Below are 16,516 nucleotides of genomic sequence, written 5' to 3' on the forward strand. Positions count from 1 at the left end.
TGTGTTCTCTCCTTAGTCCAGCTAGAGGTTTATCAACTGTATTGATCCTTAAAATAAACCAACATTTGTCTCACTTGATTTTTCTATTTTTGCCCAATTTTCATTTCCTTGATCTCTGCTCTTTTTATTTCCTATCTTCTAACTTAACTTTGAGTTTAATTTGATCTTCTTTGTTGCTTTCTTAAGTGGAATTCTTAGATATTGATTTTAGAATTTTTCTTTGGGTCTAATATAAGCATTCAACAGTATGAGTTTTCCTCTAAGCACTGCTTTAAATGAATCCCACAAATTCTAATATTTTGTACTTTCATCATCATTCAACTTGAGATATTTCCTAGCTTCTTTTATAATTTCTTCTTTGACCCATGGGTTGCTTAGAAATGTATTCTTTAATTTCCAAATATTTGGAGATTTTACAAGTATACTTTTCTCATTTAATTACATTATCATTAAAAATATACTCATTTTTAAATTACTGAGACATTTTACAACCTAGCATATGGTCTCAGTGAGTAGTCTATGTGTACTTAAAAAGAATATGTATCCTGCCACCATTGGGTATAGCATTTTATCTATGCCAATTAAGTCATCTTGATAGTGTTTTCAAATCAATTATATATGCAGTTGTGGATTTGTCTGTTTCTTCTTTAAATCCTATCAGTTTTCACCTCATGCATTTTTTTTTTTTTTCTTTTTGGCCTGGGCAGTGTGCCATGCAGGATCTTAGTTCCCCTACCAGGAATGGAACCCAGGCCCCTGATTTGGGAGCGTGAAGTCTTACCCACTGGACTACCAGTGCCATGTGCCAAGTCACTTCATTCATGTCCAAATCTTTGCCACCCTACGGTCTATAGCCCGCCAGGATCCTCTGTCCATGAGATTGTCCAGGCAAGAAAACTGGAATGAGTTCCGTGCCCTGCTCCGGGTGATCCTCCCAACCCAGGGATGGAACCCAAGTCTCTTATGTCTCCTGCATTAGCAGGCGGGTTCTTTACCACTAGCACCACCTGGGAAGCCCAGGACTATCAGGTAAGTCCCTAATTTACATACTTTGAAGCTCTTATTGCTAAGTGAATAAACATTTAGAACTGTTATGTCTTTGTAATGAAATCACCATTTTATCATTATAAAATGTCCCTCTGTCATTGATAAGGGTCCCTGTCCTGAAGTTCAAATATAGCCCTTAATATAGCCTTATTTTGATTAATATTTTGCAAGGTATATTTTACTTCATTCTTTTAAACTCTGTCCTTATATTTAGAGGGTGTTTCTTTTAGACAACCTATGTGAATCTTGTCTTCTTCCAGTATAACAATTTCTGCTTTTAGTTGATATATTTAGTCCATTTATATATATTTTTTGTTTTTTTAAAAAAAACACTCTTAAAAAAATACTCTTATTTATTTATTTTTGGCTGTATTGGGTCTTTGTTGCTACAAGGGCTTTTCTCTGCCCATGGTGAGTGGGGGCTACTCCATAGTTGTGGTGTGAGGACTTCTTGTTGTGATGGTTCTCTAGGGCACGTGGGCTTCAGTGCTTGTGGCTCCCAGGCTCTAGAACACAGGCTCAATAGTTGTGGTGCATGGGCTTATTTGCTCCGCAAGATGTGGGATCTTCCCAGGTCAGGGATTGAACCTGTGTCTCCTACATAAGCAGGCAGATTCTTTACCACTGAGCAACCAGAGAAGCCCCTTAGTCCATTTGCATTTAATGCAAATGTTGATGATGTTGCATTTTTTAAAAGAACCATCTTGCTATTTGTTTTCTGATAGTCCCATTTCTTCTTTGTTCTTTTTTATTCATGTTTCCTGCCTTCTTTTAAACTGAGTGTTTTTAATATGTCATTTAATCTTCTCTTTTAGTTTGTACACCTTTTAAAAATTTTATAATGGTTGCTGTAGGGTTTGCAGTCTGCATCTTGACCTTATCACAGTTTACCATCAAATAAAATTGAACTGCTGCATAAAGTTATTGATCCCAAATATATTGATATTACTTTTGCTTTAAATACTCAATTATTTTTAAAGAAAAATTTAATGAAAAAATTTACCCACATATTTACGATTTTCAGCGACCGTCATTCCTTTGTGTAGAGCTGGTATTTTTTCCTTATACACTAAAGAGCTTCCTTTTCTATCTCTTGTATTATAGGTAATAATTATTTTCTAATAATTAGCTTTTTATTTTAATCATTAGCTATTATAATGCAAGCAAGAATTACTATTAATTAGCTTTTATTTGTCTAGAAACATCTTTGTTTCATCTGCATTTTTATTTATTTATTTTTTTTTTAATTTTTTTTTTTCATTCATGAGATATTTATTAAAATAACACATTTAGGGAAAAAAATCAATACAATGTATACATCATTACTGAAAACTGTATACCATCATACAAAAAAGGATTTTATTTTGGGAAGTCGATTCCTAATTTATGGCAAGTTTTACTTTAGAAATAAAACCACAAAACAACACAATCTAATTCAATCTTAAAGGCTGGCATGCTGAGCAAGGAATGTTCTTATTCTTTGTAGGAGTTCCTTCTTTACACTGTCAGGTACCAGGGCTCTGCCTTTTGGTGTGATTTCAGCCACCAAGTCATCAACAGTAACGTGTTCTAGTCCCTTTTCTTTAATTACCTCTTTACAGTGTGCCTTCAACTGATCCTTCCAGCCACATTCAATTAATTTAGCTCTCAGCAACTCTTTGAGGCGTTCTCTTTCTCCAGTTTCTATCAACTTTTGGTTAATCGCTGCTCTCATCTGCGCATCTTTGTTCATCTTGCTAACCACCATCACCGCGGGCAAGGGCCGTCCCTTCCCAGCGACGAAATGACCCTTGCGCTGACGACCGTTACCTACCACACTCTTCGGCTGCCCGGACCTAGACCCTCAGTAGCTCGGGCACCTAAGCACACAGAAAGCTAGCACACGCATTTCATCTGCATTTTTAAAAGTTATGTTCATTGCATACTAGAGTTCTCAGATAATTTTTTCTCTTTTTCTATGCTACTCTGTGTCTTTTGGCTTACATTATTTTTGATATAAATTCAGTGGAAAATCTTATCCTTGTTCTCCTGAATGTAACGTGTCTTTCTTTCTCTGGCTGCTTTTAATACAGGTACTTTACCATTGGTTTTCAGAATATTGATTAAAATATATCAAGATGTGGTTCTTTGTACCTATTTATTCTGTTTGGAGTTTGCGGACCTTATTGTGTCTCTTGGCAAGTATATATTTTTACAATCAAATCTGGAATTCCAGTTATTATTCTTTAGATATCTCTCCCATACTCAATTTACACGTGTTAGATTGCTTGATGTTGATCCACAGGTCACTGGAGTTCTGTTTCTGTATGTATGTTAGTATGCACACACGTATTTTCTTTCTCCTTTTCTTTCTGAGCTTTAGTTTGAACTTTTTGGGGGGCCTGTATCTTCAAGTCCTTTTTGTTCTTCTGTCCTGTGCAATCATCTGCTAAGCCCATGTAGTGAATTACGCATCTCTGATTTTTAGGTCTAGAAGTTACATTTGTTTCTTTCATTATAATTTTCCATGTTTCTCATTGTGTTTCTCAAGCTTCCTAGGTGGCTCAGTGGTAAAGAATTCACCTGCCAATGCAGGAGATGCAAATTTGATCCCTGGATGGGGAAGATTCCCTGGAGAAGAGAATGGCAACCACTCCAGTATTCTTGACTGGAAAATTCCACGGGGTTGCAAAGAGTCAGACATGACTAAATGCTCACACACACTTGCTCATTGTGTTCGTTGAGCTTTTCTTTAGATCCTTAAACATATTTACAATAGCTCTCTTTAAGTCCTTGTCTGCTAATTTCATCATTTCTGTCATTTATGTATCTGTTTCGACTGACTTGTTTTTCCTGGCTAAGGATCATATTTTCATGTTTTCCCACATATCTGGTAATCTTTTTACCAGATTCTGGATTTTGTGTCGTGTTATTGAGTGTCTGATTTTTGCTGCTTTCCCTTAAAAAGTGCTGAGCTTTATTCTTGGAGGCAGTTAATTTGGTTGGGGATCAGCTTGGTCTTTTTGAGGTTTATCTTCAAACTCTTCTTAGGAGGATCTAAAGTCCCCTTCATTTTAAGACTACTCTAGCCTTGCTCCTAAGGTATGGCATCTCTGGAGTCTACTGAGTTCTAACCAACTGGAACTAGAATGTCTCTCAACGCTCTTCAAGCTTCAGTTATTGCTTATTTTGCAAGTTCTTGGTAATTTTTATTTCTCCAGTAATTATTCTATGTGCCCAGCTTATGGAGTCTCAGCTTACACGTGTACAGCCTAATATTTGGGCAAAGGCTTAAGGGGATCCTATGAATACTTATGGGCTTCCCTGGTGGTTCAGCAATAAAGAATCCACCTGCCAATGCAGGAGACTCGAGTTCCATCCCTGAGTCAGGAAGATCCCTTAGAAGAGGGCATAGCAACCCACTCCAGTATTCTTGCCTGGAGAATCCCATGGACAGAGGAGGATGGCAGGCTACAGTCCATGGGGTCACAAAGAGTTGGACATGACTTAGGAACTAAACGACAACAACAAATGAATATACTTAAAAATTCCTTTTTCTCTAAACCTTCTTTTGCTCTGCAAACTTGCCCTCCAAATTCCTGTTGCCTCAACCTGCACAACTCTGATCTGTTTATATATCCATCTCCTCATCTCAGTGAGGCTGCTAAGTTCGGCTTGCAACTTGTTTCTCTGTACTATTGTCCAGATAGCCTGGGAAATCAGAGGGCTCACCAAATGTGTTTTATTTTTCTCAGGAATCAGAGTTCTGAGTGCCTGTTGTTCAATGTCTGAGGACAGTTGTTTTACACATTTTGTCCAGTTTTCTAGTTATTTACTGCAGGGAGGCTAACCAATACCAGTTATACTATCATGACCATAGCAGAAGTCAAACAGGTTTTATTAAAATAACATTTACCAAGCCTCACTTTATTAGATATCACATAAAAGCTTTATCTGCATTGTTTTATATAATCTTCATATACACTCCATAAAGTAGGCAACTTTTTTCCTTATTACAGACATAAAACTGAGGCTTAGGAAGTCAAAGAAACTTGCCCCAGTTTATGTAGCCAGTAAGTTATGAAACAGTACTCAGAAACCTGTCGGACTCTCTGCTCCTCTTCTTTTCAAAGGCTCTCCTCCCTTTTAATATTTTTTTTTGGTATAAAAAAGTATTACATGCTTCTTAAATAGACATTTCAAAATATAAATAAATGTGAGAGAAAAAAAATCTGCAGGTCCTGTATTTGCACCATCCATTGACAGCCACTGTTAACATTATATATATATATATTTACAATATATAAAATGAACAGAAAGATTAATTTGTTTTACAAAAATAAAATCCTATGAATCCTACTATGTCTCAATACATACTGCTTGATAATTTGTCTTTTCCGCTCAATAATACGTTATAAGCATTTTCCATTAGATGTAAGGGTTTCCCAGGTGGCACTAGTGGTAAAGAATCTGCCTGCCAATGCAGGAGATATAAGAGATGCAGGTTTGATCCCTGGGTTGGGAAGATCCCCTGGAGGAGGAAATTAGATGTAAACATTCTTTGAGAACAAGAATTTTTAGTTTCTATTATCACAAATTTCCATCATACCCCCAAGGAATACAGAATACCATAGTTAATCCTCCTGTACACATAACCCTCACTTAATTTTAAAATGAACATTTTTCAACCTTTGAATATAATTTTTAACAGCTCATATTCTAACACATAGATTAGCATTTTTAATTTAACCGATTCTGTTGTTGAACCTTGTGTTGTTTCTCACTATTGTAAATAACACTGCAAAGATCTTTCTGAGTAAGTCTTGGCACAAATATAAGATTATTTCCTCAGGATAAATTCCTGAAAATAAAATTACTTGATTAAAGAGGATAAATATTTTAAGGCTTTTGAAACATGTTCACAAAATGCATATTAGAAAGTTTGTGTTAATTTACCTTATTTCCTCCCAATAACAGTTTCTGAGTGCTATTTCACCACATTCTCAAGTAACTAAGCATTAATCTTTACACAAGGGGCTTCCCAGGTGGCGCAGTGGTAAAGAACCCACCTTCCAAGGTAGGAGACACGGGTTCGATCCCTGGGTCAGGGAAGACCTCCTGGAGAAGGAAATGGCAACCCACTCCAGTATTCTTGGCTGGAGAATCCCATGGACAGAGGAGCCTGGCGGGCTACAGTCCATGGGGCCACAAAGAGTCAGATACAACTGAGCGACTGAGCATGCACACATGAATCTTTAAACATGCATTTGCCTACTGGAAGGTTGATTGACACACAGTCATTCTCTCTGTACAGTCACCATCCCCCACCCTTCAGTTAGCTACGGAGCGACTGGCTCTCAACAGATTTACTTGGAGCTGAACATCAAATTAAGACTAGAGAACAACACCATTCTTTGTTCTACATATTTCTCCTAAAGAAAATACACCCTACTTATCCCACATCTGTGGTCCTGCTGCCTAGAATTTGTACCCACTTAGAAAGGCAAGAACCCCTTATTTTGGCAGCAATGGAGGACAGCTGATGAGCCACAGATACTGGCAAAAGTGGCACCAGCCGCCTGTCTGATACTAGACCAAAGCTAACGCTGTGCCCAGATTTGCATGTGCCTTCCTGTTCTTTCGGCTTGTATCCAGACTACAAAAAAGGTCTCCACAAGCTGGCTCCAACACAGCTTACAAGCATGTTTCAGTGGGCAAAGAGAAGCTAGGACACAAGGGTGGCTTATGAGAGAGAAACTTTCTGCGTGAACTGAGAGCTCTTCAAATCATTTCACCCTCTCCTCTCTGTCCTTGGCAGTCAAGTAGAAGACCTGAAAGGATGCCAGGATAGTCCCAGCACTAGAAACTGGCTCTGGACAATAAAGAGACATGAAAAGCTACAGAAACTAGTCTACAACCTGCAACTAGGGCACGTGGATTTCAACACAGAAACTTACATTCTCATTAGAGAGTAAGCTTCCCAAGGACTGAATGTTGTCTTTTTGGTTCACAGATTTATCCCAGAGGTAAGAAAAAATGTTTGACACAATGTAGGCACTCAATAATTATTTGTTGAATGGATTCATTAAATGAAAAAGAAAGTATTGGGGAAACTATATTCAACAATCACATATTAAGGACTTAAAATATGTGCTTAATATATATTGACACAGGAAGAAGGCTGGGCATAACCTTTAAAAGAATGACAGCCATTGAGGGCAGGACATAAACTGGTTAGAACTAACTAGGTCCAAGATGTCAGACAAGTCAACTTCCACTAGACCGCGAGCCTCAGTATGAGCTCATCGTAACATATTAGCTAAATCATACCCTCAGGTGCCTTCACAGTTCAGAGGTTGATGATTTAAAGGTCAAAAAAGGGACAGAGACCCAATTCCAGGAAATCTCCGCCCCTTCCCCAAATTCAGGGCTTTCCTGGTGGCTCACAGGGTAAAGTGTCTGCCTGCAATGCGGGAGGCCTGGGTTTGATCCCTGGATCAGGAAGATCCTCTGAGAAGGAAATGGCAACCCACTCCAGTACTCTTGCCTGGAAAATCCCATGGACAGAGGAGCCTGGTAGGCTACAGTCCATGGGGTTGCAAAGAGTCATACAGAACTGAGCAACTTCACTTTCATGCCCCCAAATAGTTGGAATAAACCTCCTACTCATTAGCTTGTGAAATTGCCCAGCCCATAAAAACAAACCAGCCCATATTTCGGGCTTCCCAGCTATGCTGGTGGTGAAGAACCCGCCTGCCACTGCAGGTTAAACATAAGACATGCCGGTTCTTTCCCTGGGTCGGGAAGATCCCCTGGAGAAGGGAATGGCAATCTACTCCAGTATTCTTGCCTGGAGAATCCCATGGACACAGGAGCCTGGAGGGCTACAGTTCACAGGATCTCACAGAGTTGGACACGACTGAGGTGACTTAGCACGACAAGGCCGTATTTCAGGTCCACCCTCACTTTCTGAGACGGTGCACACCTCTGTCTGTGGAGTGTGTATCTCCTCGAATAAACACATGCTTTCACTCTATGTCGGCTCGCTGTGGAATTCCTTCCTGCATGAAGCCAAGGACCCTCACTTGGCAGCCATCCCAAGAACTCGCCTGAGACCTGGGCCATGACCATTCTCTTGCTCTCCACTTTTCCTGCAACAACATCACTGAGTTAGGAGATAACCAGAGACTCAAGGAAGGGTTAAAAACCAAACTTGCCCTCTGAAGAAGCTGACACACACACAACAAAACCCTGAGTCCTCAGGAATGGTGCAGACAGCAAGGATTCTTGGGGTTTGGAGGAGGGAGAAATACTTACATCTTAAATGACGAGGGAAGGCCATAGAAAGGAGGTCAATTTGGGGCCAGGTCTTGAAGGCTAGTATATTAGTTCTTTAGGGCTGCTGTAACAAAGTACCACATGCTGGGAGATGTGAAAGAACAGAAATTTCTCTCACCGTTCTGGAGTCCGGAAGTCTGAAGGAGAATCCTTCCATGCCCCTGCCTAGTACTGGTGGCTCCACGGCAGTGGCAGCCAACTCTCATCTCTGTCCCCATCTTTGCATGTCCGTCTTTTCTTTCCTGTGTTGTGTGCTAAGTAGATTTAGTCATGTCCAACTCTTTTGTGACCCCATGGACCATAGCCCACAAGGCTCTTCAGTCCATGGGATTTTCCAGGCAAGAAGACTGGAGTGGGTGGCCCTGCCCTCCTCCTGGGGATCTTCCCAACCTAGGGATTGAACTGGCATCTCTTACGTCTCCTGCATTGACAGGCAGGTCCTTTACCACTAGAGCCATTGAGGAAGCTCTCTTCCCTACGTTCAGCTCAGGTCAGTCACTCAGTTGTGTCCAACTGTTTGTATCCCCATGGACTGCAGCACACCAGGCTTCCCTGTCCATCAGCAACTCCTGGAGCTTGCTCAAACTCATGTCCATTGAGTTGGTGATGTCATCCAACCATCTCATCCTCTGTTGTCCCCTTCTCCTCCTGCCTTCAATCTTTCCCAGCATCAGGGTCTTTTCTAATGAGTCAGTTCTTCACATCAGGTGGTGAAATTATTGGAGCTTCAGCATCAGTCCTTCCAAAGAATATTCAGGACTGATTTCTTTTAGGATTGAATGGTTTGATCTCCTCGCTGTCCAAGGAACTCTCAAGAGCTTTTTCCAATATGACAGTTCAAAAGCATCAGTTCTTCAGTGCTCAGCTTTCTTTTTGGTCTAACTCTCACATCCACACATGACTACTGAAAAACCATAGCTTTGACTAGATGGACCTTCCCAACATTACTGTGTCTTTTTCTGTCTTTTCTTTTTTTTTCTGTCTTTTCTAAGGACATTCATTGGATTTAGGGCCCACCCTAATCCAGTATGATGCCATTTTAAGACTTATCTTAATTACATCTGCAAAAGACTCCATTTCCAAATAAGGTCACATCCCAACCTGAGTTTCTGAGTGACACTATCCAACCCACTACAAATGAGTAGAACACTAGTAACAAGGACTTCCCTGGCAGTCCAGTGGTTAAGGCTCTGTGCTTCCAATGCAGGGAGTATGGGTTCAATCCCTGGTCGGGGAACCAGGTTCCTGCAAGCTTCATGGTGAAACCATGTACCTCAGATTGGGACTCAAACCCAGCCAAAACTCTGCTTGGGACTTGAACCCACGTGTCTGGGATGCAAACCCAGTCAAAATGCACGGTACCTGGTTTCAGGACCTAACGAAGCTCAGGTTCTTGATGTCTCATCACAGAAAGAATTCAGTGAGAGACAAAGTCATAGGTAAGATGTAGATTTATTCAGATTCAGAGAGAAGCACATTCCATAGACAGAGTGTGGGTCATCGCGGAGGGCGAGTGTGCCATGAAATGTGGAGCAGTTAGTTTTTATAGGCTGGGTAATTTCATATCATCAGTGATCAATGCAAAGAAATAGAGAAAAACAATAGAATGGGAAAGACTAGAGATTTCTTCAAGAAAATCAGAGATACCAAGGAACATTTCATGTAAAGATGGGCACAATAAAGGACATAAATGGTATGGACCTAACAGAAGCAGAAAATATTAAGAAGAGGTGGCAAGAATACACAGAAGAACTATACAAAAAAGATCTTCATGACCCAGACAACCATGATGATGTGATCGCTCACCTAGAGCCAGACATCCTGGAGTGCAAAGTCAAGTGGGCCTTAGGAAGCATCACTACAAACAAAGCTAGTGGAGGTGATTGAATTCCAGTTGAGCTATTTCAAATCCTAAAAGATGATGCTGAGAAAATATTGCACTCAATATGCCAGAAAATTTGGAAAACTCAGCAGTGGCCACAGAACTGGAAAAGGTCAGTTTTCACTCCAATCCCAAAGAAAGACAATGCCAAGGAATGTTCAAACTACTGCACAATTGCACTTATCTCACACACTAGTAAAGTAATGCTCAAAATTCTCCAAGCCAGGCTTCAACAGTATGTGAACTGTGAACTTCCAGATGTTCAAGCTGGATTTAGAAAAGGTAGAGGAACCAGAGATCAAATTGCCAACATCCGTTGGATCATCAAAAAACAAGAGAGTTCCTGAAAAACATCTATTTCTGCTTTATTGACTATACCAAAGCCTTTGACCGTGTGGATCACAACAAACTGTGGGAAGTTCTTCAAGAGATGGGAATACCAGGCCACCTTTCCTCCTCCTAAGAAACCTGTATGCAGGTCAAGAAGCAACAGTTAGAACCGGACATGGAACCACAGACTGGTTCCAAATCAGGAAAGTAGTACGTCAAGGCCATATATTGTCACCCTACTTATTTAACTTATATGCAGGGTACATTGTGAGAAATGCTGGGCTGGATGAAGCACGAGCTGAAATCAAGATTGCCGGGAGAAATACAAATAACCTCAGATATGCAGATGACACCACCCTTATGGCAGAAAGCAAAGAGGAATTGAAGAGCCTCTTGATGAAAGTGAAAAAGGAGAGTGGAAAAGCTGGCTTGAAACTTAACATTCAAAAAACTAAGATCATGGCATCTGGTCCCATCACTTCACATCAAATAGATGGAGAAACAATGGAAACAGTGAGAGACTTTATTTTGGGGGGCTCCAAAATCACTGCAGATGGTTGACTGCAGCCATGAAATTTAAAAGATGCTTGCTCCTTGGATGAAAAGCTATGACCAACTTAGACAGCATATTAAAAAGCAGAGATATTACTTTGCCAATAAAGGTTCATCTAGTCAAAGCTATGGTTTTTCTAGTAGACATGTAAGGATGTGAGAATTGCACTATAAAGAAAACTGAACACCGAAGAATTGATGATTTTGAACTGTGGTTTTGGAGAAGATTCTTGAAAGTCCCTTGGACTGCGAGGAGATCCAACCAGTCCATCCTAAAGGAAATCAGTCCTGAATATTCACTTGAAGTACTGGTGTTGGAGCTGAAATTCCAATTCTCTGGCCTCCCAATGCAAAGAACTGACTCATTTGAAAAAGACCCTGATGCTGGAAAGAGTGAAAGCGGGAGGAGAAGGAGACAGAGGATGAGATGGTTGGATGGCATCGCCAATTCAATGGACATGAGCTTGACTAAGCAAAGAGTCAGACACAACTGAGCAACTGAACTGAACTGAGCTGAATTTCATACGCTAATGAGTGAGAGGATTCGGTTCAGTTCAGTTGCTCAGTCGTGTCTGACTCTGTGACCCCATAGACTGCAGCACAACAGGCTTCCCTGTCCATCACCAACTCCTGGTGCTTACTCAAACTCATGTCCATTGAATCGGTGATGCCATCCAACCATCTCATCCTCTGTCATCCCCTTCTCCTCCTGCCTTCAATCTTTCCCAGCATCAGGGTCTTTTCAAATGAGTCAGTTCTTCACATTAGGTGGCCAGAGAATTGTAGTTTCAAGTTCAGGATCTGTGGGAGGATTATTCCAACTATTTTTGGGAAGGGGTGGAGATTTCCAGGTTTTGGGCCACCACCCACTCCTTGAACTTCTGACAGTCCCTTGGAACTGTCATGGCACCTCTGGTTGTGTCATTTCACTTGCTGATTGAGGATCAAGGTCTAGTCTTGTCTGCCATCTTTGTCCCAGAGGATCAAGGTCTAGTCTTGTCTGCCATCTTTGTCCCACTTGATTCTAACTGGTTTATGCTGTGTCCTTGGGCTATGTCATTCTTTCAAAAGCTGTGCCTTGCCCCTTTCCCTCCTGTTACAATGGTGTGGCCAGAAACAAAAAGTATTGACGAAAATATTCCTCCCAAATGCAAAGTGAGTTTAAGAACAGGTTTCCCCAAAAACAATATTTAGCCAAAGACTGAAAACTTTCTGAAGTTAGATTATAGAGCAACCCTGATGAGTACACAGGAAAACAGAAAACTTCAAATTGAAGGATTCCTAATAGACATGTGGTCTCCTGAGCTGAACTTCTGAAAACTTAAAACAATTTAAAATGCACATGGAATGCATAAAATTGTAATTGAGCAGGATTCTATGGGGTCTTCCTGGAACAGACTCTCCCAACCTCCTTGTCCTCTGCCTGCCCTATAGAAAAACTGTAGCCTTGTAGACCTTCCCTGAGTTCCACAAAGTGAGTTTAATCAGAGGAAAGAGAAAACGCAGCAAGGAAAACAGTCAAGCAAGACAAAATAATAACAGTTCAGCCATTAAACAAAGTCAAGGACCTTCAGTTCCTCCTCGAGGGCTATACATGATATTCTGAGTCACATCCTTTGAGCTGTTTTGCAAATACTGAAACCCCTACCAGATGGAAGAAGTTAACTGTCTGCTGCCCACAAGGATGAAGACCCCAGACCAGATGGAACCAGAAGGTTGATGATGTTGACTCCCACAATTACCTCACCACCAGTCAGAAGCATGTCCTTGAGCTGACACCAACCCCCTCCCTTATCTTGTTTTTAAAAACATTTCCCTGCAAGCCTTGGGGAGTTCTGAGTCTTTTAAGCACTAACTGTCCTTGACTCCTTGCTTCAAAGTGAAAGTGTTAGTCACTCCACTGTGTCCAACTCTTTGTGACCCCATCAACTGTAGCCTGTAGGCTCCTCTGTCCGTGGAATTTTCTAGGCAAGAATACCAGAGCAGGTTTCCATTTACTGTTCCAGGGGATCTTCCCAACCCAGGGATCAAACCCAGGTCTCCTGCATTGCAGGCAGATTCTTTACCAGCTGAGCCACCAAGGAAGCCAGGACTCCTTGCTTGGTGCCCTGCAATAAATGCTTCACTTTCCTTCACGACAGGGGCTTCCCTGGGTTAGATTCCTGATTTCTTAACTTACTTGATCTGTAATTCAGAGCCTGTTGCTGCCTTTCTCCAGAGCTGTTTTCCGCATCAGTAATTTAGGGATAATAATTATCCCTAGGATAAAACTGTCTTCTGGGATTGTGCAAAAAAAAAAAAAAACAACCCTCAGTTTTCCTCCTGTGTGTCTTCCTTACTCTCACACTATTGCCAGGCTCAGAACATTTTTTTAAAAAATATGTTTTTCCTTTAATTCACAATAATCTATTTTGCTTTTAATTGATTAATTTTTGGTTGCGCTGGGTCTTGCTGTGAGCAGGCCTTCTCTAGTTTTAGTGAGCTATTCTTCGTTGAGGAGCTTGGGCTTCTCATTGCAGTGGCTTCTGTTTTTGTGGAGCGCAGGCTCTAGACTCACGGGCTTCAGGAGTTGTGCACAGATTTCAGTTGCTGCCTCCACCCCCACCCCCACTGGCCCTGGGATGTGGAATCTTCCCGAACCAGGGATTGAACCTGTGTCCCCTGCACTGGAAGGCAGATTCTTATCCACTGTACCAATGGGGAAGTCCCTCAAAACTTCTGATACCAAAAAAAAAAAAAAAAACCTTCTGATACCAGATGAGTGGCTGCTTTTCCCGCACCAAATAATTCTCTGTGACACCAGCTCTGTGTCTTACAACCTAACTCAGTTCTGATACTCTGCCTGGAGATACTATCAGCTCCTAGGTGAAGGGTTCAGTCCTACAAGACTGTCCAACTTCAGATGATAATCACAAGTCCAGGTTGTTTCCTGTGCTTCTGACCAATGAGCTATACACAACTCCCTCCCCACTCAGGATCAGTTCATTTGCTACAGCAGCTCAGAGAACTCAAGAAAACAGTTCACTCCCTGTTGACCAGTGGATTATAAAAAGATATGATAAAGGCTAAACAGATGAATGTCCAGATGGAAGGAATGTGTAGGGCCAGATATGTGGGGGCTTCCCTGCCCTCTGGGTGTGCCCTCTCTCAGCACCACCATGTATTCACCAACATAGAAGTTTCTCAGAATCCGGTCCTTTGGGGATTTTTATGGCGGTTTCATCACGTAGGCATGATTGATCATCAACCCATTTCCAGCCCTCTTCCTTCTCTAGAGAATGGAGGATGTGGCTGAAAATTCCAAGCTTCTGATCCTGTCTTATCTTTCTGGTGACCAGGCCCCAAGCAGGAGCCCACCCAGGGGCACCTGACTAGAACAAAAGACAGGCTTGTTACCCAGGAAATTCCAAGGGATTTAGGGACCAGGTTTAAACAAAAGATGCTCCTCCCAGTGCTCTTATCACTTAGCAAATGTCAATGGTTTTAGGCGCTCTGTGCCAGGAACCACAGAGACCAAATATATATTTTTTCTAACATCTCACAGGTTGAAATAAAGATGAAAAGAAACAATGAATGTAGAGTGCTTTGTTTAGGACCTGGCATGTAGAGGGTAGGGGATGTAGCTCAGTGGTAGAGCACATGCTTTGCATGTATGAGGCCCCGGGTTCAATCCCCGGCATCTCCACATTTTGGGGCTTCCCTCGTTACTCAGCTGGTAAAGAATCTATCTGCAATGCAGGATACCTAGGTTCGATCCCTGGGTTGGGAAGATCCCCTGGAAAAGGGAAAGGCTGCCCACTCCAGTTTTCTGGCCTGGAATATTCCACAGTCCATGGAGTTGCAACGAGTTGGACACTTCTGAGCAACTTTCACTTCAAAGCTTCCTTTGTGGCTTAGTCAGTAAAGCATCTGTCTGCAATGCGGGAGACTTGAGTTCGGTTCCTGGGTCAGGAAGTTCCCCTGGAGAAGGAAATGGCAACCCACTCCAGTATTCTTGGCAGGAGAATTCCATGTACAGAAGAGCCTGGCAGGCTATAGTTCATGGATTCGCAAGAGTTGGACATGACTATCTATCTTTCTTTCTGGCATGTAAAAACTGCTCTATAAATGTCAACTCATTATTTTAAGATGCTGTTAGCAGTGGAGAATGAATTTGGTGAGGGGATGGAAAGAGTTATGAAGCTAAAGGCTAAGGTTAAGAATCAAGGAAGAAACTTTATGTTCAAGAAGGAAAAATAATTAATGCTTTTCCAAGGCCTGGCCTATATTCCTTTTCACTGCAATAGCTACAGCAGCAATTCACAGAATATAGTCGGGACATCTGAGAATTCCCCCAAACCTTTTGAGGGAGTCACTGTGGCCTTTTTTCACTCTCACTTTTCACTCGCATTCCCTGGCATTTCCTAGAGGCTTACACACATATGATGTCACACCTGACGAACACAGAAGCAGATATGAGAAATCCAGCTGTCTTTTATTAAGCCAGACATTAACAATACTCGCCAAAAATGTAAAACAATGACAGTTCTATTGCTTAATTTTTTGAAAAATATTTATGTCAACACTGTTGTTGTTAAGTCGTTAAGTCATGTCCGACTCTTTGAGACCCCATGGACTGTAGCACAAAAGGCTTCCCTGTCCTTCACTAGGTCCAGGAGTTTGCTCAAAGTCATTTCCATTGAGTGGATGATGCTTTCTAATTATCTCGCCCTCTGCCGCCCCTCTCTCCTGTTGCCTTCAATCTTTGCCATTGTCAGGATCTTTTCCAATGAGTCAGCTCTTTGTCAAAGTATTGGAGCTTCAGCTTCAGCATCAGTCCTTGCAATGAATATTCAGGGTTCATTTCCTTTAGGACTGACTGGTTTGGCCTCCTTGCAGTCCAAGGGACTCTCAAGAGTCTTCTCCAGCCCCACAATTTGAAAGCATCAATTCTTCAGCACTCAACATACACATTAATTACTGTTAATTTAAAATGAATAAATAAATTAAAATGTTGAAGATTTCTGCTTTAATTTCAGGTACAGTAAATATCAATAAATATAACCCACAAAAAAGCTCTTAAATTCTCATTTTTTAATAGTGCGAAGGGTCCTACAACCAAAAAGTTGGTCTAGAGGAGCACATGACATGTCATGGGGCCAAATAGTTAGGCATTATAGCAGGTAGTCACTGGATTGAAGTGGCCTCTACTTTTATATTCAGAGCTTATTTCATCATTGGCAAGACTTTTAGGAATTTTATGGGGATAGCTGCGTGGAATCAGAGTTTCCATAATGTATCCATTTCCTTTGCTTCTGAGCAACTCTTCCCATTAGGGCAGAGCTCCATTAGTTGTAAAAGTCATGGATCCACTCGGGACAGTGCAAGCAAAGGGGAACATGAAGTCCA

General features: G+C 41.3%; 1 protein-coding gene and 1 non-coding gene across 3 annotated transcripts; one reads left to right on the forward strand and one right to left on the reverse strand.

The window, feature by feature from the left end:
- Positions 1-2,384: 2,384 nt before the first annotated feature.
- Positions 2,385-2,938, reverse strand: LOC122428149 (transcription and mRNA export factor ENY2). Of its 2 annotated transcripts, XM_043447962.1 has the most exons (2): positions 2,864-2,938; positions 2,385-2,791 (listed from the first exon to the last, which is right to left on the reverse strand). In XM_043447962.1, the coding sequence occupies exon 2, from the start codon at positions 2,777-2,779 to the stop codon at positions 2,489-2,491; it is 291 nt and encodes a 96-aa protein (XP_043303897.1). In that variant the 5' UTR covers positions 2,780-2,791; positions 2,864-2,938; the 3' UTR covers positions 2,385-2,488. The 2 variants fall into 2 exon arrangements, with proteins under 2 accessions (XP_043303897.1, XP_043303896.1); XM_043447961.1 differs by having other exon boundaries at positions 2,385-2,932.
- An 11,803-nt stretch (positions 2,939-14,741) lies between these two features.
- On the forward strand, positions 14,742-14,813 carry TRNAA-UGC. The gene has a single exon. It is a non-coding gene; the product is annotated as a tRNA-Ala (tRNA).
- The last annotated feature ends 1,703 nt before the right edge of the window (positions 14,814-16,516 follow it).

Source organism: Cervus canadensis, chromosome 26 (genome assembly GCF_019320065.1).
Source record: "Cervus canadensis isolate Bull #8, Minnesota chromosome 26, ASM1932006v1, whole genome shotgun sequence".
NCBI lineage: Eukaryota > Metazoa > Chordata > Mammalia > Artiodactyla > Cervidae > Cervus > Cervus canadensis.